Source organism: Glycine soja, chromosome 2 (assembly GCF_004193775.1).
Source record: "Glycine soja cultivar W05 chromosome 2, ASM419377v2, whole genome shotgun sequence".
Taxonomy (NCBI): Eukaryota; Viridiplantae; Streptophyta; class Magnoliopsida; order Fabales; family Fabaceae; genus Glycine; species Glycine soja.
The window spans coordinates 12,580,728-12,606,540 of NC_041003.1; the positions used below are offsets into that span (position 1 = coordinate 12,580,728).

General features: G+C 33.5%; 1 protein-coding gene and 1 pseudogene across 1 annotated transcript; both read left to right on the top strand.

Moving 5' to 3' along the window:
• The first annotated feature begins 89 nt into the window (after positions 1-89).
• Positions 90-17,775, top strand: LOC114372842 (annotated as a pseudogene).
• Positions 17,776-23,266: 5,491 nt separating this feature from the next.
• LOC114371028 (F-box/FBD/LRR-repeat protein At1g13570-like) lies at positions 23,267-25,241 on the top strand. The gene is made up of 3 exons (XM_028328431.1): positions 23,267-24,080; positions 24,536-24,697; positions 24,805-25,241. The coding sequence occupies exons 1-3, from the start codon at positions 23,298-23,300 to the stop codon at positions 25,108-25,110; spliced, it is 1,251 nt and encodes a 416-aa protein (XP_028184232.1). The 5' UTR covers positions 23,267-23,297; the 3' UTR covers positions 25,111-25,241.
• The last annotated feature ends 572 nt before the right edge of the window (positions 25,242-25,813 follow it).

The following is a 25,813-nucleotide window of genomic DNA, read 5'->3' on the forward strand; positions in this document are numbered from 1 at the left end:
AGATTTTTCTAGTCTTTAATTAATTCATAATCTTATTAACTTTTCATTATTTCTTCAAACTTGATGATTTTTGGAGACCTACCGTTAACATGGAGGTGGGGGTTCAAAGAGAGATATCAAGGGAGTTAGGAGATGGAAGGGGGGTGAGTTTTTGGTTATTCTTAAATTCATAACAAAAACTTTGCAAGGTGGTGGAGTTGGGGGATTGGCAAGGGAATGAATGGAGATGGGATCTAAGTTGGAGAAGGAGGTTTCAATGGGAAAATATTAATATTAAGTGTTTTACTGTCAAAAAACACATGGAGTGGTAGGGGATTTCTTTGGAGGCAAATTGTAGTAATATCATTTAAATTGTAAATCTTGGTCAATACATGAGCTAACTTCATTTGCATGATAACCCAACACTAATATGGCTAGCATCAAGAATTGCCCAATATTATGCATTGTGCTCAATTATGTATGAGTTGATGTTAATAGGTTATAAAACTGTGCAATTTAACATGCCCGATCAAGTAATTTACCTTGTACATTTCTAATGAAAGAGAAATGTGTCTTTTTTAGGGTTCATGAAAATATACCCTTAATTTTTATGTGGTTTTAGAGAGTCTTATTTTAATTTCTGTTATCATATCTTTTTCTTCTCTCCTAGATAGAAGTGTAGTAGCCTAAGAGCACACTTGAGAGCTATATTGTTGCGCTGTTCCATAGTCTTCAAGGAGATTATTGGTATGCATTTGACCATTAAACTTGCAGAGTTGTACTTCTATATCATCTAAGTGAGAGGATTTTCCTGTATCTTTCTTCATGTCAAGTTATGGATTGTTTTTGCATGTTATTTTGTTTTGATTTTGTTATAATGTTATAAATAACTAAACCCATAACTAGGGCTATAGCGAAATTTATGTTGTGATCTGGTTTATCCTATTTTTTATAAGAACTTATGTTGGTCTTATCAATTGGGCTATTAGCATTATTGATTTGTTTGATTATTAAGATCTAATCAAACTTGAAGTTGTCTTAGTTTATTCCATAAGCAATGATTCTACCATACCCAATTAACCAACTTGTAAGGGAAATACAATTTAAGGTTTTGTAGGATCAATCTTAATCCTAGGATTTCAATCTGTTATGAAATTAATGGATCCGTCAAATCTTAAAGTTTTTCTTATTGTTGTATTGTATGATCATCAAGGGTAATGAATTTAGGGATAGGATAATTGTTTGTTATCATAAAAAAGAGGAGATTGTTGAGAAAAATAATATCCGCTACTACACTTAAAACATTTAACATGGGTTAAAAAGACATCTTATATCGATTCTTCTATCGATGTAGATTCCTACGATATAGAAAGTCTGAGTTTGGGTTAGCTTTGCATCGTAGGGGTATTGATGTTGATAATTTGGAGTGTGTGTTGTGCTCCAGTGATGTTGAAGAGGTAAATCACTTGTTCGTCACTTGTTCGTGCAATGCCAGTTCGATCTACAAAGACTATCGTGGATTTGGTTTAACATTTCATAACTAGTGCTCACATCCTACAGAATGTATCACTTAAAGCTTTATTTGTTCTAGTTTAGTAGTTTTCTGAATTATATTATTCCTTGATTCATGAAGGAGGCTTTGCCCTTGCCTCTCTCGTTGCTTCCTTTGTTTAGCCACACTGTGTGGCTGTTGTTAATGATATTTGATTTTCCCGTTAAAAAAAATCAGTTTTTTAAATTGGTTCTAAAAGAATGAATGTAAAAAGTTTTTTTTTTCTATATCACTTATAAATATAATTGATGCAATTCTTTGAGCCTGGCATCCTTTTCCTTCGATCTCCATGAGTGAGTATATCTTATTGTTAAGCTCCTCTTGGAGATTCCTAAACCTTACTCTAGTCATGGTTCCTCTCAAGCTAATTAAACTCCTTCATACCAAGCTCTTCAATATTCTTTGATGACCCTCCATATGTTTGTCTTGATCGATGTTTAAGTGTCTATACATAGATGATGGATTGATGTTTCTTTTTTATCGTGAATCAGAATCCATTACAATTAAGTGTAAAGTTGGTTTGATCAAAATTAGCATTGTTCTAACCTTATCCATTACATTGAATAGCTTAAACATTTTATAGCATGTTTTTATGCGCGTTCTTGCAATGTAATGTGAGACATGTTACTAATTCTTGATGTTCTTAACCATAACTTAGTTAAAAGGAGAACTCCCACAAACTTTTTAATTTATATATACATATATATTAAGTTATCTTGTAATTTAATTTTAAAATTATAATAATAATAATTTATTATTAATCATTTTAATATTAACTATATATACACTTAAAAAGTCTTTTATCAAGTGATGAATAATAGTTTAGTCCGTTAAAATATTTTAGTATATTTTTTAAAATAATTTAAATATTTTTTAAAACTTCATTAAATTAAATATATTAAACTATATATTTTAACAAAAGAAGGGAGAGACAATGTAATTCTAGCATCTCTTAAGAGTAGAAAACGTTATTTATTTTAAAGGTGCTATATCAATTAGATTAAATTATATATTTCAAAATAAGGAGGAAGAATAGTATAATATGGGCATATCTTAATTAGGGTAGGAAAATATGATTTCTTCTATATTATTATACATATGAATCCTTATTTTTAATAAAAAAAAATGTATTAGTTAGTAAAAAAAAAGTAAAAATTGTATTATATTTATTTCCTCATTTAATAAATGTATTGAATTAATTATATATTAAATAAAATAATTATAGAAGAAAAAATTTCGATGTTTATCAATTATATATATTCATGTAAGAATCTATACATTTAAGAAACATGCATTGTATTTATTAAATTTAGTTAATTTATAGAATTTTATAATATTATTAAGTTAAATTGGATATTATATTCAAAAAATTATTATTATTATTATTATTATTATTATTATACATGTACCTTATTTTTATTTATATATTATTATAAATATAAATTTAATAATTATATTAAATTATATTTTATAATTTTAATTTTTTAGTAGAAAATTCAAATATATATTATTTTAATTTTTTTAATTTAACTATATATTTGAAAATATATTAGCAATTAAAAATATTTATTTTAGTCAATTATGTAAAAATTTATTTAAAATATATTAGTCAATTAAAAATATTATAATATATAGTTCTAATTAAAAAATATTTTGAATATTTAATTAATATTTATGTTCAAATTTTATTTGATTATTTCTATATTGTTAATATAAAACTTTAAATATATATCATTCTAATATACTATTATTATTATTATTATTATTATTATTATTATTATTATTATTATTATTATTATATTAAATGTTTGGTAATTTTAATTTCTAATTATTTTGAACCATTTTAAAATTACCTATATATTCAAAAATACATATTAGTTAAACTTGCTTTTATTATATATTACTAATTAAATTATATTTTCAAATATTTTAAATAATATTTTGCAATACTCATGATGGCCTTTGTATATCAGAATTGAGATAGATTTGCATTTAGTCAATTATCCTTAGTGCCTAATCGACTATTTGGTTCTAAAGAGTTTTTTGCTTTCACAACCAATCGACTATGTGATAATATAATTAGTTATTTGTTCTTCAAGAAATTTGATGATGCAAAGAATAATATAGTCGATTATCTCTATGGTTTCATCAACTATTTTTGTTTTGAGGTTGTAAAAATGAGATTTTCAAATGACATCTTGTATGACACTTATTCTCTCATTTTTTTTATATTGTGATTTTCATTAAGAGAACTTTTGGAAGTGTGAGTGTCATCACCTTTTGATCATTTGATTGTAATTCTTTTTTTTACATATGGAATCAATGGATCTTTTTGCATATGATAATGAAGAAAAGTTGATACTACATAGGAAGTATTTTCAAATGTCCACATCTTTCACTTATTAAGTGAAATATTTCCTTAATTTGTGATTCATTTTCAATTTTCATTAAATGGATTACTCAATTGTGTTCATGTAGTGTGTTTTCTACATGTAGGTTTGTAATTCTTGATAGATTTTTAAGGCTTAGTGTATTTGTGGATTGCATTTGCATGTGAGTTTGATTGTAACTCAAAGATTATAGTGAAAAGATTCAAGTAAGGTTACTATGGATCAACTAGATATAGATTTCTTTGAAACAGAAACGAGTCTAAATTGTATTCATCTTTTTTCTAATCCCTTCAACCCTTTTATTGTTTCTTGCTTAAGTTTCTTAACATTTGTGTGTTGATATTTATTTTGGCTCATTGTGTAACACACCTAAATCTCTTGTTTCAATTGGATTAAAGGATGCACCTTGTGAAAAAAATTTCAATTGGATCTAAAATTGATTTGAATCTAATTCACCCCTCTCTTGATTTATATTTTCATGCGTCATTATTTCTTACTTGTGTGTAGAGAGAGAGATTCATTTGACAATCCATACATTTAATAATTATATTTAATAAATGTATTGAATTTATTTTTTGTCTAGAACAAATGTATTGAAATCCATAATATTATTAAAATTAATTATATTTAATAAATACAATAACTAATATTATAAAATAAAAATTCTCACTCTACAGTAAATACCATTGATCATTATAATTAAGAGAGTAACAAGGATCACTTGCTTCCGTATTCTTGAAAGGAAAGCATTTTCCCTCCATTGACTTATGTAATTCTAGCGACTTTTGTGATCTATTGATTCTTGCCTCTCTCCATCTTTTTTCATTTTTTTACACCATGATCTGATTATCCTGTCATTCAATTTGATTCTAATTTTAGTTCTTCACATTTGTCACCGTACAAATCTATTTTAGATAATTCTTTAAAAAAAGTTTTTCTTTTTGGCATACAAATTTGAACATTTTGGCTTCCCTTTTAAAATTGTTATAAATTTCATTGTTTTTGAATCATTCACCCACATAACAAGAAATCTTTTTTTTTCATTTCATTAATTTCATTTTTTGCCTCTTTAAAAAAATATTAGTTGCTAGATTAGTTGAAGATGTGGCTTCTCTACATTTCTGCATAAAATTTTGAAAATTTTGGCTTCCCTTTTAAAATTATGTTATAATATTCATTTTTTTTAACAATTCACCCACATAACAAGAAATCAATTTTTCCATTTCATTAAAGTAATTTTTTTTGCCTCTTTAAAAAAGATTTGTTGCTAGATTAGTTGAAGATTTGGCTTCTCTAGGTTTCTGCATAAAAATTTGAAAATTTTGGCTTCCCTTTTAAAATTATCGTATAATTTTCACTGTTTTTGAACCATGAACTACATTGCAAGAAATCTTGTTTTATTTATTTCTTTTATCAAAATGAATGTTATATTAAATTTGATGGTGCCTAATATTAATGGATTGTTTGTTGAGCGTTGTAAAGGAACATAGTTTAAATCATTTTGTCATATATAGTTTCACGTGGAGGTTTATAACAGTATTGCGACTTTAAAGTTTTAATTAAACATATTCTAATAATGTTCCTCAATTTTCGTATTTGGAACGTATTTGCATTTGTAGTTTAAAACCTTGGATCCTGGTATAACAAACTATACCTTTTGATTTAGATTTCATGCATGCAAGCTAAGCTGACAAATGCTTTCTACGCAAATCAAAGCACACATATTGTTTTAACATTCACAAAATGAATTGCCTTTGTTAGTTTTGGTGTTTATATATATAATTTTTGTTGCAAAGATTGAAAAAGCACAAACCATAAATTAAGGTTGAGTTGTAGACTTGATCGCTCTCCTTAAGACATTTTGTGGCTCTACCTGAATTGTACAACAATGTATGGGCACTCTCTGCACAAAAGAGAACCCAACAAACCAGCACCACACAATAATAAAATTTGCTCAGAAATATAAAAGAGGAAAACTCAATTTTTAGGAAACAGCAATTCTTTCAGTTTTCCATATTCTTTTTCTCTATTTTTTCAAAACTCGGAACCTCTTTTTATAACATGAAAATCACAATCACTCACTTAAATGGTGTTAAAAACAATTAAACCAGATTAATGATTAGCTTCACAATGGCCAGAAAAACTTTAAGACAGAAAATAATTAGCTTCACAATGGCTAAAAAATATTAAATTAGATTAGTTATCTTTACAACAACTAAAATTAAACACGTTAACTTAGATTTTTTTTAAAAATAAATCACTCAAGAATACCCCACTTTTGTTGAATGATTTATTATTAAAAAAATTAATCTAAGTTAATGTCTTTTCAATTAGTCGTTGTAAAGATAACTAGCTAATTTGATTTGATATTTTTTAGCCGTTGGAAGTTAATTAATCTATCTTAAAGTTTTCTAGTTGTTGTGAAGCTAATTATTAATCTACTTTATTGGTTCTTAACATTATTTAAGTGAATGATTGTGATGATTTTCATGTTATAAAAGGAGGTTTTGAATTCTATTAAAAAATAGAGAGAGAAAATCTGGAAAACTGAAAGAATTGTTGTTTTCTAAATATTGAGTTTTCCTATATATTTTGTTTCCGAGCAAATTTTATTAATGTGTGGGCCTTGGTTTGTTTGATTCTCTTCTTTGCAGAGAGTGCTCTTACTTAACTTTAGAGGGTTGTTTTATCCTCGGGACAACGAGATTATACACTACTACCCAATGTAAGCAAAGCTGTGAAACATCTTAAAGACAGCCACATATTTTGTGACTCAACCATAATTTATAGTTTGTGTTTTTCAATCTTTGTACTAACAATTTTAAGATGTGAATTTCCTGACCATGCACAAAGTCACTTCCGTTCTCATCACTGTACCCTTTGTCAAGCATGTTCTACTCGAAAATTTGTTTGATGTTCAATAGAAGGAACTAGAAACATGCAATGACAATGACTTCATGTGTAAGAATTTTATTTTAAATGGCTTATCTATTAATCTTTATGATTATTAATTACAGTACAAAGAATACTTCTATGGAAAACATGACGCTAAAAAGGTTGGATCAATGAAATATTGTTAGCTGTTACCTTAAGTGTCAAATGAAGGATGACAAATCTATAAAAATGTACATTTTTTTATGGCTCCAAACATCACAACAAAATTATGTTTTTCTTTTTCTTTTTCTTTTGAATCTCTCTTAACACAACATAATTAGAATTTCTTTGTGTTGTTTTTTCAAAGCTACAAAAGAATCATGATTTTATTGTAGTTTTCTAAATCAAAAAAAGATAAGTAACAAAATTGTAATTCTATTATGTCATAATACACAACGAAATTGTGATTTTATTATCTTTTTTTTAATAAAAAAGTATAAATAGATTTTGTTGTGTCATAAATACGATTTCGTTGAACACGAATTAATGGAAAAATAAAAGTACCTCATAGGAGTTGGTGAAGAAGAGAGAGAAGGGTTGGAGGTGGTTGAAAAGTGAAGGGGCAGAGTTGAGAAGAAGAGGAGTGGTGAAAGGGAAGAGGAAGAGAGAAGAAGTTGGGAGGAGAAGGGTTGAAGGAAGAGAGGGAGGGAGTAGGGTACCACGAAGGAGGAAGGGGTGAAAAAATACAAATGAAAGATAGAATAGACTTTTCTCCTCTAGATAGGCATCAAAAGCAATTGGAATAGGGCCCAATAACAACACCCTTTGCACATGTGTAAACAAAGTAGGGTGTTGCTAGGTGCACCCAGCAATTATACGAATGGGCCAAAATGCCCTTTTAATAAGTTTTAAAAAAGCAAAAGGCTCCATCGTCATCACTTCTTCCGCGCGTGTCTTCTTCTTCCTCTGTGTGTTCTTCTACTTCTTCCTCCGCGCTCGGTGGCTTTGCCAGCTTCTTCCATCATCGAGGTTAGTTCATCCTACTTCCCTTCCTCTTGTAGTGTCATTAGTGATGTAGTTTAGGGAAAATGGCATTAGGGTAGAATTCTTCGTTTTTCTGAGAAGCCATGGAAGGAGAGGAAGCATTTTTGTCATATGGAAGAACCTTCTTTCGTATGGGTAAAATTTGTGAAAATGCTTGTTATGGAAGAAGGTTCTTTCGTAGAAAAAAAAATTTGGTACAGAAGAACCTTCTTCCATATGAAGTGGCTTCACAGGATTTACTCATATGGAAGAAGGTTCTTCCGTATGATCTGTTGGAAGAATTTCTTCCATAAGAACATACGAAAGAACCTTCTTTCGTAAGAAAGTAGCCTTTCGTACTTTCTTATGGAAGAAGATTCTTTCGTACGTTCTCACGGAAGAAGTTCTTCCGACAGATCATACGGAAGAACCTTCTTCCGTACGAAGGTTTTCCTTCTTCCTGAAGAACCTTCTTCCGCATGAAGGTTTTCCTTTCTGCAATCTGATTTTTGAATTTTTTTTTTGTTTTTTTAATTTATATTGCTTATATGTTGTTGTTAGACTTATACATGATTATATCTAAATTTATATTACTTATATTGTTTGGAAATGCTTCATGGTATTGGTATTTTGTAACTTGTGAAAACATAATTTTGCTTAGATTGTTCCTGTTGTATTGGGTATTGGTATTGTTTAAGAGGAGGACTAAAAAAATTGTTTAATTTGAATGACTAAAAAATATAAATTTTTATTTGAGGGAATATAAAAAATAGACTCAATGGGACTAAAAAACATAATGAAGCTGTAAAAGACTACACAAAGTTCACATCAAATTATGAAATTATTGTCTATTAAGAGAATGTTTTGGGAACTTAGTGGACAATGTATTCACCTAGTGTTTTCTCTTCCTTGGAGAAACCTTTTGTGAACAATCATAAATGATCATGCTTTTAATCCCCTAGTGGACAATGTATCAACAGGATAACTGAAAGAGCAGATACAATATCTAATGATGTTTGACCTGTGGCTTATTCCCACCAGACACCAGAGATGGGAGGAGATAGGAACATTAATAATGAAGAAAGGTTTAAGCACAACACTCATTCCTCTTGCACCAAAAATCCTATACTGCACACCCAGTCGGGCAACTTCTTAGCTTGGTTCAATTTAGTTGAGAAATCAGGCAACAACACAGAACACCAGTTTTTTTTAGTTAAAATTAAAATAGCCAATACCCTCAACCAATACCATAGTCAATTAAATTTAAAACAGAACAATCTTTTACTCACAACAAGTCAACAATTTAAGTACATGACAATTAAATTTAAAAAACTTGTTTGAGATGATTTTTAGAATTAATTATTAAAAAAAAGTCAACAATTTAAGTACATGACAATGTACATGACAATTATAGTAGTGAATTTTAGCATGTGAAGATATGAGTATTGGAAAATATCCAAGTCCCACATCGTCTAAAAATAAAGTCAAATTAGAATATATTAATGAGGAGCAACAGCTGGATATTTATAACTAGAAAAGCGGGTTAATCTATTGGTGTAATGATGTCTTTCTCTTTATTTTTTAGTTAGTTTTTTCTTTTTAATCAATCTGAAGTGAATGGCATTTACAGCAAGTGGCCAGACGATTGATTTTTGGAAAGGGACACAAGAAGATGGATTTTCAAACACATGAGAGAAAAAAGAAGATTAGAAAATTTAAGGAATCGGCATGGAAATGTGTTTATTTTCTATCTGCAGAAATTTTTGCTTTGGCAGCAACATATGATGAGCCTTGGTTTACTGATACAAGGTACTTTTGGGTGGGGCCAGGGAATCAGATATGGCCAGATCAAAAGATTAAGTAAGATTTTCATTTACTTGCACATCTATTGTGGCTTTTCTGTTACAATCTTTAATCTAGTTTTGTTAATTGTCATTATTTGTCCTTCTTTGATTTCCATGTGTTCAACTTAAGTTGGTTGATTGAGCAATAACCTTTTAACATTTCAGATTGAAATTGAAAGTGCTCTATATGTATGCTGCTGGATTTTATTCATACTCCATACTTGCTTTAGTATTTTAGGAAACGAAGTGCTCTGACTTTGTGGTTTCCATGGGCCATCATGTTATTACTGTCATTCTCATCGTGTTATCCTACATTTTTAGGTATGTTTTTCTCTTAATCCAAGAATTTGGTGAAGTGTTATGATTTTCAGGCAATAGTGTTTTATAATCGTTTAATTTGTTTGGATGTGATCCATTTCAATTTTCAAATTACAGAGGTACACCTAACTGATTTAGTGGATTAGTTGCTTATTGTAACTTTCTGTTATTGGTTGTTATTTGTTAGTTACCTATGAAGCACCAGTACTTTAATCTGCTTCATGTATTCATATCCAATACTGATACTTTTGGATAGTTCACCTGTACGTATCCATGAAGAATCCAAGCCTTTAAAGATGGTTATGAAAATCCAATACAGCTACAAATGAGTCAGAAGCATGTAAATATAGAAACATAAAAGGATTGATCCATGAAAATCGATTTTGGAAACCTTGCCATACTTGAGCAGTCAATCCAAATTATACTAGCAACAATATTAGGAGACATAGTATGATTCAACCAAGAACAAGAGTATTGCATCTCTTCAACGCAGCGAATGAAGGATCCATCGGAGAAGGTTGAGGCAGGGAATCATCGACAAAATCTTACTTGTTTTTCATTTGGAGGGTCATTTACATAACTCTAGCCCATGTGTGATAATTCAAACATTAAAGAATTGGGGAACCAAGAACAAGGGACAGGTTTTCATTGGGATGAATGTAATAGATGTTTGATGGATCTTGCAGAGAGGAGAGGATATTGGAAGCCATTGAAGTATCAATAGAGGTTACAAGAAGAAAGAGAAGAAAAGGTGCCGGGGGAAGTTTTATTCTGATACCCTATTAGAATATTGATAAAATGTAGCTTGAGAGAGTCAAGTATGCATAAGATGGTCTGCAGAGAAACTAAAAAACAAAAATGTAACTAACAACTAACAGCTGTCATAACAACCAATAACAGAAAGTTAGAATAAGCAACTAATTCACTAAATCAATTAGGTGTATTTTCTGTCATTAAACTCCTCACAAAAAGAGTGAAATGTGTCAAGGTTTTTGTGCCTGTATGTGATAGAGATAGATAAAGTGAGAGTATGAAATATAAGGTAGGTTAGGTGGTTAAGATAGAAGGGGAGGAGGGAAAGGTTGTGGGCTCGATCCCTCCTGCTAACAAAAAACTAACAAACTACAAATTAACATTTTCTGACCAAAAAAAAAGTGAGAGTATGAAGATTTTAAATCATTAGTGTCTACAAAAATTGTTTCTATATGGAAATTGTGAACTAGATGCCTGCACTAATTCTATTGAATATTATTTTACTTCACTTGTTCATTTTGCTTCTATGTTTAATACACTCCAGTAAAGTGCTTTACTTCTATGTTTAACTTGATATAGTGTTTTGCTTCTATGCTCAATACAGGTTTGCTCCCAAGGTTGTAGGTGGCGCGAATATAATCCCAATCCTCCCAAGAAGTATCCTCTGGGGCTAGGCCTGCCCACTGGACCAAAACTTTTTGCGCTGGTGGATCCTGGCTATGATCCCATTTCCAATCTAAAAGGGTAAGGGGAGTGATGACAGGATGATTGTCTGACTGAAGTGGTGGCAGAGGATCTAATGTTACTGGTGTGGGTCCCTTGTACGGTTTCAGAAGTGAAACATGAAACACGGGATGGATTTTGGATGTTGACGGTAGTTGAAGACGGTATGCCACCGAACCGATACGAGCTTGAATACAGAAAGGGTCGTAGAATCGCTTGGATAGTTTGGTGTAGTGGGGTTGGAGAGATGTTTGTCGATAAGGACGTAAGCGCACAAAAACCCAATCTCTGATGTTAAACTGAATGTCTCGGCGGTGAGAGTCTGTGTGCTTCTTCATGGCAGCTTGGGCTTTAGCAAGGCGACGCTGTAGCACAGTATGGAGATGAGTCCGGAAGGTCAAAATAGAGTCAACAGGTTCAATAGAAGAGTCCCCTGCTAAGTAACTGGGAAGTGAAGGTGGTGGTTTGCCAAAGGTAGCTTCAAAAGGAGATACACCTGTAGCGGAATGAACAGCGGTGTTATAGGACCATTCAGCGAGAGAAAGAAAAGAGAACCAGTGTGATGGTTTATCGTGTACAAAAGCTCTCAGGTACTGTTCAAGCACTCGATTCAAGACCTCAGTCTGGCCGTCTGTCTCAGGGTGATAAGCGGTGCTAAACCGGAGTTTAGTGTCGGAAAGGCGGAACAGCTCGTGCCAAAAACGGCTAATGAAAATAGGGTCACGACCAATGACGATACTTCACGGGAATCCGTGGAGTTTGCACACAGTGTCAATGAACAACGAAGCAACTTTATGGGCACTGTAAGAAGAATGCAAAGCACCGAAGTAGGCCTCCTTGGTAAATCGGTCAACGACAACTAGAATCACGGAGAATCCATGGGACGACGGAAGTTCGGTGATGAAATCCATGGACAAGTCTTCTCAGATGGAGGAGGGAATAGGAAGAGGGTGGAGTAGTCCAGCCGACTTAGTGGTCTCGTATTTCACCTTTTGTCAAGTGAGGCAGGTGGAGACGAAGTGACGGACATCACTGTGCATGGCGGGCCTGGTGAAGTTATCTTGGAGGCGGCGTAAAGTCTTGGCAAAGCCCAAATGACCCCCCACAAGGGTAGAGTGGAACTCATCCAATAACAGGGGAATGAAGGGATGGACCGGCGGAAGCCAAATTTTTCGTTTGTGGAAAATTAAGCCGCGACGGGTAGCAAAATCAGGGTGGTCGACAGGATCAGCTGTAATACGACTCGACAACTCCTGAAAGTCGTGGTTGTCTTGGAGGGAAGTACGCAATTGCTCAAGGATTTCAAAATTCACCACTGATAGGGAGAAGTGAGTGATGTCCGTTACTGGGAGCCGAGACAGGGCATCTACGGGCACATTCCTCGAACCGGGTCGATATTGAATTGAATAGTCAAAACCGAGAAGCTTGGATAGGTAATGTTGTTGTTCCGGCGTTTGTAGAACCTGAGACATGAGGTCTTTTAGGCTCTTGTGGTCCGTGATGATAATGAAGGGGTACCCGAGGAGGTAATGGCGCCATTTTCGAACTGCCGAGGTAATGGCATGAAGCTCGTGAATGTAAGTAGATGCATGTTGAAGGCGTGGGCAGAACATCTTACTATAAAAGGCGATTGGATGTGATCTCTGTTGAAGAATGGCACCCATGGCAATAGCAAAGGCATATGTTTTGAGGACAAAAGGCAATGAGAAATCCGACGAGGCCAACACCGGAGCCTGAGTCATTACTTCCTTAAGACGAAGGAAGGAGTGGGTAGCCTCTTCAGACCATTAGAATTGATCTTTGCATAGTAAGGCAGTTAAGGGCCTGGCAATGGCGGCATACTGACGAATAAAACGCCGATAAAAGCCTATGAGGCCTAAGAATCCGTGCAACTGAGAAGCATTGTGAGGTAGAGGCCAGTCCACCGTGGCACTAATTTTGGAGGGGTCTGGGGCCACCCCCGCAGCTGAAACCACGTGGCCCAAATATTGTAATTGGGATTGACCAAACAAGCATTTGTTTCAATGCAACAGAAATTGTTGTTGGTCGAGGGCATTGAGAACTGCTTGCAAATGGTCCAAGTGTTTCTCCAAGGTGGGGTTGTAGATGAGTATATCGTCGAAGAAGACTGCAACAAAGCGGTGGAGGAAGGGTTTGAGTAATTGATTCATGGTGGCCTGAAATGTTGTCGGCGCGTTGCAAAGACCGAATGGCATCACTGTGTATTCATAATGTCTCTGGTGAGTGCGAAAGGCAGTTTTGTGGATGTCGTCGGCCGCCATGGGAATTTGATGGAAGCCTTGATGGAGGTCCAATTTGGAGAAGCAAGAAGCGTTGGCCAATTCGTCCAATAATTCATCAATGGTTGGCATTGGAAAGAGGTCCTTGATTGTGATCGCGTTTAATGCTCTGTAATCGACGCAGCACCTCCAACTACCATCCTTCTTCTTGACCAGCAACACTTGAGAAGAAAATGGACTGTGGCTGACCTAGATTAACCCTGTTTGTAGCATAGTGGATATTTGTCGTTCAAGCTCGGCTTTCTGGCTATGAGGGTAACGATATGGGCGAGTGTTAACAGGTTGAGAATTTGGTTGTAGGTGGATATGGTGGGATATAGAACGCGGTGGTAGGAGGGCCGTTGGTTCCTGAAAGAGGTGAGCATATCGGTGGAGGAGGGGTAATATGGTAGGTGGTGTGGGCGAGGGGGTAGTAGTAGGGGTTTGTGAATTTGTGTCTGATAATTAAGAGAGCTGGAATAGAGCCGCGACACCCTATGTGTGGACCAGCCGGTGAACTTGGTGAATGGAGGCCGATGCAGGAAAGAGGGAAACATCTGTCGTGAGTTGGACTGGTGAACCCAACAATGTGAAGGACATCGTCCGGGAGGTGTAATCAGTAACGATGGGCCCTAATTCCTGTAACCACTAGACACTCAATACGACGTCCGCCCCGCTAAGACCCAATACAAAAAGATCCGAGTGAAATTGGTTACCTTGGATCTTGAAGGGAGTGTTAGGGCAAACCTTCTAGCATACGAGAGTGCCGCCATCACCAACCATTACTCGAAGAGGATCAATGTCTGTGGAGGGCAATGAGAGGAAGTGGGCCAATCGTGCTTGCACGAAATTATAGGTGCTACCGCTGTCTACCAGTATCGTGACCTGGTGGTGGTTGATAGTCCCATACGTGCAAAAAGTCGCGGGAGCAGGCATGCCGGCCAGGGCGTTGAGAATCAACTGGGGTGTGTCAGGCAAGGGGGTAGAAGGTTCATTGTTGTCTAGGAGAGACAAAGGATCTGTGGGTGGGGTGGTGTTGTCGTCAGAGATGACGAGCTGTAAGCGGGGTTTGCAGCGATGACCAACAACTCATTTGTCATCGCACTGATAATAGAGGCCACAATCTCTGCGAGGACGAGAAACGGGTGGTGCGACGGCGATCATGGAGCTTATCCTCCTGAAGTTTAGCGAGAGCAATAGCTTGCGGCAACGAAATTTGTTGCAACGCCTGGACCTCGCGGCGGAGCTTGGGGTTCAGGCCCGAAATGAAATAGCTCAAAAGGAGGGGATGCGCGAGCCTGATGGTACGGTTGGCCAAGCGCTCAAAGTCAGAGAGGTAATCATTGACGGAACCTCTCTGCTGGAGCTTGAACAAGGCGCCATGTGGATCATCGTAGTATGACAGGGCAAAACGGGCTTCGAGAGCTTGAAACATCGCCGGCCATGAAGTCAAGAGACCGTTACGGCTCATCCACTGATACCAACATAGAGCTGGGCCCTCCATGTAGAAAGAAGCAACGGTCAAGCGCTCAGTATTGAGAATGCAATGGTACTCGAAGAACTGGGTGATTTTGAAAATCCACCCCAGTGGGTCTTGGCCGTCAAATCTGGGAATGTCTAGCTTCATGTGTGGTCGGGGTAAAGGGGATGAAGGTGGCGAAGATTTAGGTGAAGTGGGAGGGGGTAAGGCTAGTTGTGCAAGTCGTTCGAGAATAGAATCAATTTTGGAATCCATTGTCGTCTGAGCTTGGGCGAGAGAGGCGTGATTTTGGGAAAGGGATTGCTGGCTTTGAGTGAGACGGAGCACGGCCTCCTCGAGTCTCTTGACGGTGGCCTGCCTGGTGTTATGTTCAGGCATTCTAGGAGAGACAGGGCAGGTCGGACCAAAGATGATAGGGAAAAGGAACTACACTACAAGGCTACACTAAAGTAAGATTACTGAAATTCTTCCTTGCCTTTATTCCTTCATTAATCATGGTATTTATAGTGAGTACACTGATTGTTCTTTGGCACTTAGGCCATGAAGTAAACGTGTGATGCTACTAGACAGGAATAACATAATGCAAAAAGCAAAATAACAGAATTAGCTAGAGCTGTCGGCAAGGACCCCTACAAGGGAGCAACTCAGATATAGTCTTGCAGGTATGCTGGTTTCTTGTGTGCACGTGTGGGCCTGCTGTTGTTAGGATTATTGTTACTATCAGTTTAATACACTCCAGTAAAGTGCTTTACTTCTATGTTTAACTTGATATAGTGTTTTGCTTCTATGTTCAATACAGGTTTGTTCGTGTTGGATCTGTAGTTTTAGCTCTTCATGATGCTAGTGATGTGTTTATCGAGACAGGGAAAATGTCCAAATACAGTGGTGCTGAAACAACAGCTAGCATTGCATTTATTCTTTTTGTTTTGTGTTTTACCGTGACGCGGATCATTTACTACCCATTCTGGATTCTTAGGAGTACGAGGTTTGTATTAATTCTGTTCATTTACATTCTTTTCTTGTCTGCTGTCTGATATAATTCCTCGTTTGTATATTCTGTAGCTGCTAAACTAGGAAAAATTGTTCAATGTTCCTACTCATGTTTATTGGAAAGTAAAAAAATTCCTAAACATACATTAAAAGGATGATGAACACGTTAGTTGTTGCTCTTCAGCATTGAAAATTGTCATTATGGGGGAGAACAATACCTTGTCTCTCCTACATTCTTAACAGAAAGGGATATTTAACTACTTATACTACGTACTATTTTAGGAGAATTCACAAGTCATTGCCTTGATTAAAATCTCTAAACTCTAGGCTTTGTCAATTTTTGGTACCCAACTTCTGGGTCTTATCTTCTTATGACATATTCACTGGCCACAGAGACTCCCATTTAGACTGTTTCAGAATCTGGCAAAATATGATAGAGTAATGCTACTTAAATTCTCAAATGAAAGTTGAAGACAAAATCCTTTTTACCTAGTTAGGTTTTCTTCAGGATTTGCTTTGTCACATCAAACTTTTCTGCATGCAAAAGTAATGGCACTACACACTAATAGTGTTTCTCTGTCTATCAGACAATTGTCTCTAGCATGTTCTAATCTGATATTTGAATGGCCTGGCATGTTCTAATCTAATATTTGAATGGCCTGCTCAACTGATATGATTGGTTGTTCTCAATTGATTTAGTGTGTATGATAATGCATGTTTTGTTGAGTAAACTTCTTAAGCTTTTGTGGATTGTCAACAATCTTATTCTGAATATGTTATCTATTATCCATCTCTTGCTTTTGCTGATTCACACTGTTCTTCATCAAAGTCAAGGCTAAATTTAGCGATAACTATGACATCAGTTTTCCTAGTTTGAACTGGGTTGAAATAGAATTTATCTAGGAATAGTTTTTACTTGGATTAAGGAATTTAAGCAGCCTTGTCAGGGCAGGATTATAAAACAAAGTTTGTCCTAAAATTTTTACTTCAATTAATTGTTTTTAAGTTTCTTATAAGCACCACAAGAAAAAAAACATGTTTCAGACTGCATAAGTTTCAATGACTCAATCTAAATTGTAATGCCTAGGGCTTCCAACGTTCACAACTTCACATATCATTCTGTTCCTCCATTTAATTGTTTTGGTCTCTTCTCTCTTTTGCAGCTATGAAGTTGTTCACGCCTTGAAAATGGACCTGGTGGATGGTCCATTATATTATTATGTGTTCAATGCTCTTCTATATTTCTTGCTAGTTCTTCATATATATTGGTGGGTTCTGATGCTTAGGATGCTTGTTAAACAAATCCAAGAAAAAGGAAAAGTTAGTGAAGATATACGATCTGGTAAGCTGAATGATGCACTAAATATATGCCTTTCTAAGATGAACTTTTTATGCATTATGTCAGAAAATATTAACTTGATGCTGATGATCCCTATCCATGTAGCCTCGGGTTTTGAAGTGGCCTTACTCAATAGAAATTTTAACTTGTTATCTGATTGTAATCTGTTTCACATCACATTTTCTTTATGCAGATTCAGAAGATGAACATGAACATAAACATGAAGAATGAACAGAAAAACGTACAAGACTGAATACGATCCCATTTGTTCAAAATGGTATCATGGTTTGTCTTACCTACACCATAAATGTCTCGAATACACATTGTGTGTGTCACCAAGAAAACAAACCAATGTTAAATATCACTAATAGTAATTAAGTATAGGATTAAGTAAAAACTAGAAGCTTCTTGCTAAATTTCTTTTGCTACAAGTTCAAGCTGAGAAGAACGATAAGAAATGCTCTTTGTAGATCAAATTAAGTTTGACCGCTTCACTCTCAATATAACCGTATGTAATTTGTTGTGCCAGCATTACGTTATATAAATGATATAATTTAATTTTCCTATTGGTATCCTCTGCATAATTTGGGCAGTTCAAACACTAGCTCCAACTTGGAATTAGTTTACGTTTTCTATAGCTTCTTCTATGATTCCCTTGAATTCTGAAATGATTGCCACGTGGTGCTATTTTCGTTAACCAAGGGTATGTGGGAGAGTGATGGGTGTGAAAAAGGGAGCATAGTAGGAAGTGAAATCCTTCAAAAAAAAAAACGTAGGAAGTGAAGAGGTTGGAAGAAGAATGCCTTGGGCAGCAACATGAGAGAGTGAAGGAGGGTAATGGGAGAGAAGAGCGGTGGCAGTAGTTGTTTGGGCGATGTGACAAAGAACGAGCCAAGAAGTTGGAGAAGGAAGGGTGGCCATTGCAATTACAATTAAATATGGAGGAACCAAAATTATAAATTTAAAAAATTAAGGGATCAAAATTATAAGAAATAATTAATATATTGATCATTTGATATAATGTATAATATGATGGATTCTATCGTGAATCACCTTTGTAAGTGGTCTACAATGCACCACATCTTTTAGCCGTTAGATTAATCATTAATCAATAATTATATGAGATTGATCAAATGACAATAATTTGTAGATCACCTATCAAGGTAATCCACGTTAATCTGTCATATACTCTAGTATTTTGTATAGGAAACCCAATAAAGTAGTTAGGTTGGTTAATTTAGGCTCCATTTGGAGTGGTTGGTGGTAAATTTTTAGTTTTCAAAATGAAATTTGAAAACAAAACTTGTTTGGGCAAAAAAAAAAGGGGGATTGAAATGGTTTTTAAACAATTTTAGCTTACTTTTCAAAACCAAAATTAAAAAAATATAGTTTTCTCGTTTTCGTGTTATGTTTTGAGAAGCCTCACTACCTAGTTGTCCTTCGTTTATTCTCCCAAAGTTCCATCGAGGGAATGCAAAAATAATAGCTACAAACTAGAAGAAGAAATATGAACTATGGAATTATTATCATTGTCGTTCGTGTAATTTTTGCAAAATAGGAACTAAAACAATATATGAACTATGGAATTATTATCATTGTTTATGTAATTTTTGTTAACATGATCACATGATTTGATTTATAAGGTTGTTATTTTGATATTTTTATACATTTATCTTCTACCAAATAATTTATTAAGTAATGAATGAGTGAAATACATTTGACAAATGTTAAGTTAGTAGATGAGGATCACTTTTTTCCTAATTGTCATTTTCGTTTAATTTAATACTTGTGCTGACCCAACACTTGTTAAATGTATTTCTTCATTCATTTGTTTAGTAAATTATTAGATAGAAAGAATGTGTGTAAAAATATCAAAATAACAACTTAAAAAAATCAAATCATGTGATCATGTTAGGTAGAAGGGATGTGTGAGCAAATTTCAAAATAAAATCATATCATTTATGATGTATAATACTAATCCTTGGTTTTATTTAGGGGTGGGAATAGTTCAGGTCAGGCCAAGCTTTAAAAGGCCTGAGCTTAACCTACGATGAATTTTTTAGGTCTGAGTCTGGCCTATAGCCTATCAAAGGCTTTTACTTTGGTTCGATCTGCCCTTTTTAAAAGTCTAGTATGGCTTGATAGTCTTTTTAAAAGTTTTCTTCAAATTAAATCTTTAATATTGTTTTGCTCTGGAATAGGAACGTAATAAGAGAGTTAAAGCCAATAAAAATAATGAGGAATATAAAAATAATGAAAAGGAAACATTAACATTAACAGGAATAGGAAAGTCAATAAGAAATAATAAGGAATATAAATGGGCACATAACTCACACCTAAATTGTAATTAAAGTCTTACTTGATTATAACAATTGAAATTATGGAACAGTAATGTGTAATCAAAGTCTGCTAGTTTAAAAAAAATTAATTGTACCCAAAAAGTAATATAAGTATATATTGATACCCAAAAAATAATATAAGTATATATTGGTATCCAAAAAATAATATAAGTATATATACATATATATAGGTCGGCCTATCAGGCTTATAAGACTTTTTAATAAGCCTAAGTCTGGTCTATTTAATTTAATAGGCTTTTAAAAAAGCCTGAGTCTAACATTTTAATTAAATAGGTCAGTGCAAACCAGGCTTTATGTAGGTCAGGTTGTAGGCCCCTATAGACCGGTCTGACCTATTTCCACCCCTAGTTTTATTTATGCAAAGTAGAGGCTAGTAACTTACATTCCCTTTAAGAAAAATCACTCAATGCATGTAGATTTGTTTAATTAGAAAAATACATATGGTACTTATTATTTTACATATTTTATCAGTTATCTATTATTATCTTACAAATTTTATCACTTAATTTTTTTTAAAAAAAAAATTACCTTAAATTTTACACATTTACCATTATGTTGGTAACAAAATTAAGTCATTATGAAAAAAATTGTAGTTTTTTCCGTAATACGTCAGCATCCCTAAAATATTAAAGAAACTCATTTAGTCACAATTGAACAACAAATCTTCTTTTTGAAAAAGACAAACCCAAGTTTGAGTGTCAAAACCTCGATTTGAATGTTGCAATCCCTTTCTCCTTCAAATCTCACTTGGGCACACACAACAAACATAAAATAAATGTCTTTGTCTAGTATCCTTGTATTTCATATTCAAATACTCCCGCACAGAGAACAAACATAAAACAAAAATAACATAAAATGAAAATTTGATAAGATGGAGAGGTGGTGAGAAAATAAGAAGGAACCTAAATGGCTTCCCAATTGGACAAATGGTGCAACAGTAAGAATGAATGACCATGCTATAGCAAACCAGACTGTAATGGCCAACTCAACATTGGTGATAACGTCAAGGTACCATGTGTTGAATATTGAAATTAATTAAATATATAATAGATACAACAATTAATATTCAAGAGTAAAACTATTAAAATTAATCATCTATTAAATGTAATAAATGCAACACGGAATAAAAATTCTCTCTATATTTAATACCATAAATAAGAAGTAGGGCGGTTACTTTCGGAGATTGAACCTATGGCCGGTCTAATTAGGCAATCACATCAGAACTGCAGTTGAATGGATGTTATTGTCATTTGCCCAATGTTAAACCAAGTTAAATCGGCCGTATTTTGTGGTTCGTAGGCATTTCATCCACCGGTTTAGTACTAGTATGTTATAATTTCAAAATCTTTTGAAATGTTGAGAGTATTTATAAAATTGTTATCACTACTCAAATGATGATAGTTTTTCAACGACCATCTTTAAATATGCATACTAAAAAATATGTTTTTTTTAGTGTATTTGACATACAACCACACAAAAGACACACAACCACACAAATTCCTATTATGCATTGTAAATCAAAATTATTAACAAAATGCATAAGAAGGGGTTGAAACACTAATTCTATGGATTAATTATGAACAAAATGGATGCGGACGGATTCAAACATTGATTCTACGGATTCAAACAAATTTTATAGTCCATCACTGTATGGTTGATTATAGCGTTCAATAAGGGTTTGCAAATGATATTTGTACATTGTAATGTTGTGTGTCAAACATAGCTAGTTTTGTTTTATATGTGTTCAAGTTTAATTTGAGGATTAATAGAAAGGGTGTTGAAAGTGAAAGAGAATTAGAATCTGTGAATTTTATTAGAAACTAGAAATTCAATGTTGGTAACACAAATGATAGAGAAGAGAGAAATGAGTGACAAAGGGCATGACAGACAAAAATATATATATAATTTTTTTGTTTTTTAAAATTAAACATTAAATTACTATACAAAATAGAAGGGTGGGAGCATAGTCGTAAAAACTTGCTTAGGCTAGCCGATCGAACTGAGACCTAGTGATATTAGCGGTACGAGCTAGTTATCGAATCGATTGATTGTGCATTTTTCCTGGTAAGACCTGGGTGATTTAGCTTAAAAACCGATGACCAATTTTCTAAACCAGACTAGATTGACTCATTACATGTATTATTACCTAAAATCCTATAAAAATAGAAAATAATAGCCAACTAGATTTGAACGTAGCTCACATGTAACACCCTAAAAGGTATCACCCTTAAACGTACAATTTAGTCATCAGTGGTGGATAATACAAACATATATCATATCATTACTCAAGATTATCAATATTAAAAGTCATACAATATTCCTAAGTAATATCATCGTATACATATAAAAGGGTAATTCCCACTTTTGAAACCCTATATATGCCAAAAGAATACATAAAACTAAAGATATTAATAGTTTCCCAAATTGCCAAATGGTAGGGACGAATGGCCATGTTGTAAACCAGACCTAAATCGGCCATGTGTTGAAGTCCTATGACTAGGAGTACAATAATTAATGATACAAAATAAAACTATTAAAATCAATTTTCTAATAAATGTAATAAATACAACAATTAATAACATGAAATAAAATTTATTGCTCACTATTTAATACCATAAATGAATAGCAGTGCCGTTACTTTCGTTTTTCACCTTTATAAAAAAGAGTATATGATTCTATATCTTCATCAAAGAAGAAGATTTCCTCTATTGATTTTCTTTATTAAATTCAGGTGATTAGTTTCTTCCTACCATCCTCAACCTCTCTTCATTTTTTCTCCATGATTTGATTATCTTGTTATTGAACTTGATTTTGATTAGTTCTTCATTTTTTCCCATCAAATAAAGCTCTTTTTGTTAATTCTTTAAAAAAAATTCTTCTTTTTTGCATAAAAATTTAAACATTTCGGTTTCCTTTTAAAATTATGGTATAATTTGCATTGTTTTAAACAATTGATCGCATAACAAGAAATCATGTTTTCTATTTTATGGAATAATTATTTTTTGCTACTTTAAAAAATATTTTTTGCTACTTCAAAAAATATTTTTTGCTATATTCGTTGAAGTTGTGGCTTCTACATATCTGCACATAAATTTTAAACTTATGGCTTCCCTTTTAAAACTGCGGTATAATCTTCCATTGTTTTTGAACGACGTTTTGCATATATAACAAGAAATCATGTTTATATATATAAGGACATTTTGAAGCATCCAAAAGGCAGTAAGGTGTCTAAATTATGCACTTTTAGGCGTGTACGTATGTAATATAGCTGAATAGGGATGCATATAATTTTTGTAGCTTTATAATTTTAATGATACAATTTACCCTATGCTTTAATTTCTAGGTTACGTACTAATGACGGCCCGGTTCCATAAGATTGTTGTTGCTGACCCCATGGATCGAATTAGTGATTTACCAAGTCATTTGATTGATTTTATTCTACAACGCTTGCAATTGCAAGATGTGGTTAGAACGAGTTTATTATCAAGTAAATGGAGATATAAGTGGACTTCTGTCCCCAAACTTGATTTTTCAAATGATTTTTTTCAAAAGTGTAGGGATTTAGAACTTCATGAAGTTTCAAGTACTATTACAGAAATTCTTTTGATTCACGATGGACCATTAGATGAGTTTGTTCTTTGCATTCCCGAAAATGTGCCAATCAAAATTGAATCCCTTAACAAGTGGATTCTTTGTTTATCAAGAAAAGGGATTAAAGAACTTGAGCTTTGGAACCTTCAAACAGATCCTTGTGAAACACCATCTCATATCTTCTCTTGTCAGGGATTGACGTATCTTCAACTTCAGAATTTTAAATTATCAACTGTGCCTAATTTTTCTAGCTTTAAAAGTTTGGTTTACCTTATCTTAGTTGATATTATATTTGAGTCCAGTGCAATTGATCTTATGTTTGGTTGTCCATCACTTGAGATGCTCTCCATTTCATACTGTTCTGGTTTTGAGTGTATCAATGTGTCCTCTCCTGCTCTCGAAGTCTTACATGTACAAGGTGAACAAGTTATCAAGTCAATTTATTTGGAGAAAGCTAAAAGAATGACTGATGTTTCACTCATGGCTGATAATCCTGGGGATAACTTTGACATGGATACAATATCAAATTTGATCAAAGGCTTGTCGGAAGTTGAAAGCATGTGTTTCACAGAAGGTTACATTCAGGTCAGTTTATTTAATGTTGTTGATTTGATATGATATTATTTGTTAGCTTGGTAGATTTTATCTAAAACTATAGAACAACACCATAGTAATTAATTAGTTGATATATACAACTTTTTTCTTTTTTTCCAATGGCATGATTCTACATTGAGTGATTTTTGTTCAAACAAATGTAAGCTATTGAGCTATCTATATTTTTCATAAATATAAAGCCAAGGACTACGAGTGCATTAAAAAAGATATGGTTTTACTTTGATAGTATTATGTACGTACCATCCCTCCTGCCTAACATGACAATCTGATGTGATTTTCTAAGTTTTTTATCTATCATTGGTAAAAAAGACCATTGATCAATATTTTTAATTTGGTGCGCGCCTTGTATTATGTGTAGAATGTTGTGTATTTTCTAGTTGGACATATACTAATGCCTATCACAAATTTTATGTTTGTTTTTATAGATCTTTTCCACAGCTTATACCCTTCCAAAGAGTTTGCAAAAACCACTCAACTGCTTAGAATCTCTAGAATTGGAAGGTGTGAATTTCGACGATACAACAGAGCTTCTGTTTGTTATTTCCCTACTTAAAAGTTCTCCAAACCTAGAGAAACTTTTTATACAGGTGACCGAGAAGACCAATGCTTCTTAGTTTTTTTATTTTTAAAATTATGATATATTTCGACTCATTTTCTTTTTCCTTTGTCTTCTTCATATTCTCTTTTTTTGTAGGGTAATTATATCGCTGGCGTGGATCTGCCACAAATATTGGAGAAGTCAAAGTACAATGGTTGTTGCCTTAGTCACCTTCTGACTGTGCATATAAAAGCTTACAAACCCTGTGAGAATACAATGAACTTCATACGTTTTTTGCTGGCTAATTCCACATCATTGGAGCTCCTTACTTTCTACATTGTTCCTGCTCATGATCATCAACAACATCAATATTCCATATCTAGTGTTGGACGAGAACTGAAACAAATGGCACGAGCTTCAAAAAGTGCAGTAGTTGAGTTCATTGATTTATCATTTGATTGATTGGTGATTGTATTTGTTATCATTCAATCCCCAACTCCTCCTCATCTCTTGCTTTGTTCTATTGTAACTTTTGCTAGTTACACACAACTCTTTCACACCCTCTTAAAGTTGAATTATTGTTTTTTTTTTCATGCATGATAAGAGGGACATATCTTAAAAATAATCATGTTATATAAAAACAATATATTAAAGTAGTAAAGTTTTTTAATTTATATTTAATTTTTGAAAATTATAAGTTTTAAAAATATTATAAAAACTTACGCTAAGATAATTGGCCAAAATCCATAGTGAAATTCAGGCTTAAGTTAGACAACGTTTCTAGTATTTTTTTTTAAAAAAAAAAAATAGAATCTAATAACTATCCTATTCGTCTAATTTTGGGTGAAGTTGAGTTTTATGTTGTACCTATGGATGTTACTAATGATAAACTATTCTTCTACCTTTTTATATAAGGAAAATACGGGTCATTTATAGATTTTTCTAGTCTTTAATTAATTCATAATCTTATTAACTTTCCAATTTTCTTCAAACTTGATGATTTTTGGAGACCTACCGTTAACATGGAGGTGGGGGTTCAAAGAGAGATATCGAGGGAGTTAGGAGATGGAAGGGGGGTGAGTTTTTGGTTATTCTTAAATTCATAACAAAAACTTTGCAAGGTGGTGGAGTTGGGGGATTGGCAAGGGAATGAATGGGGATGGGA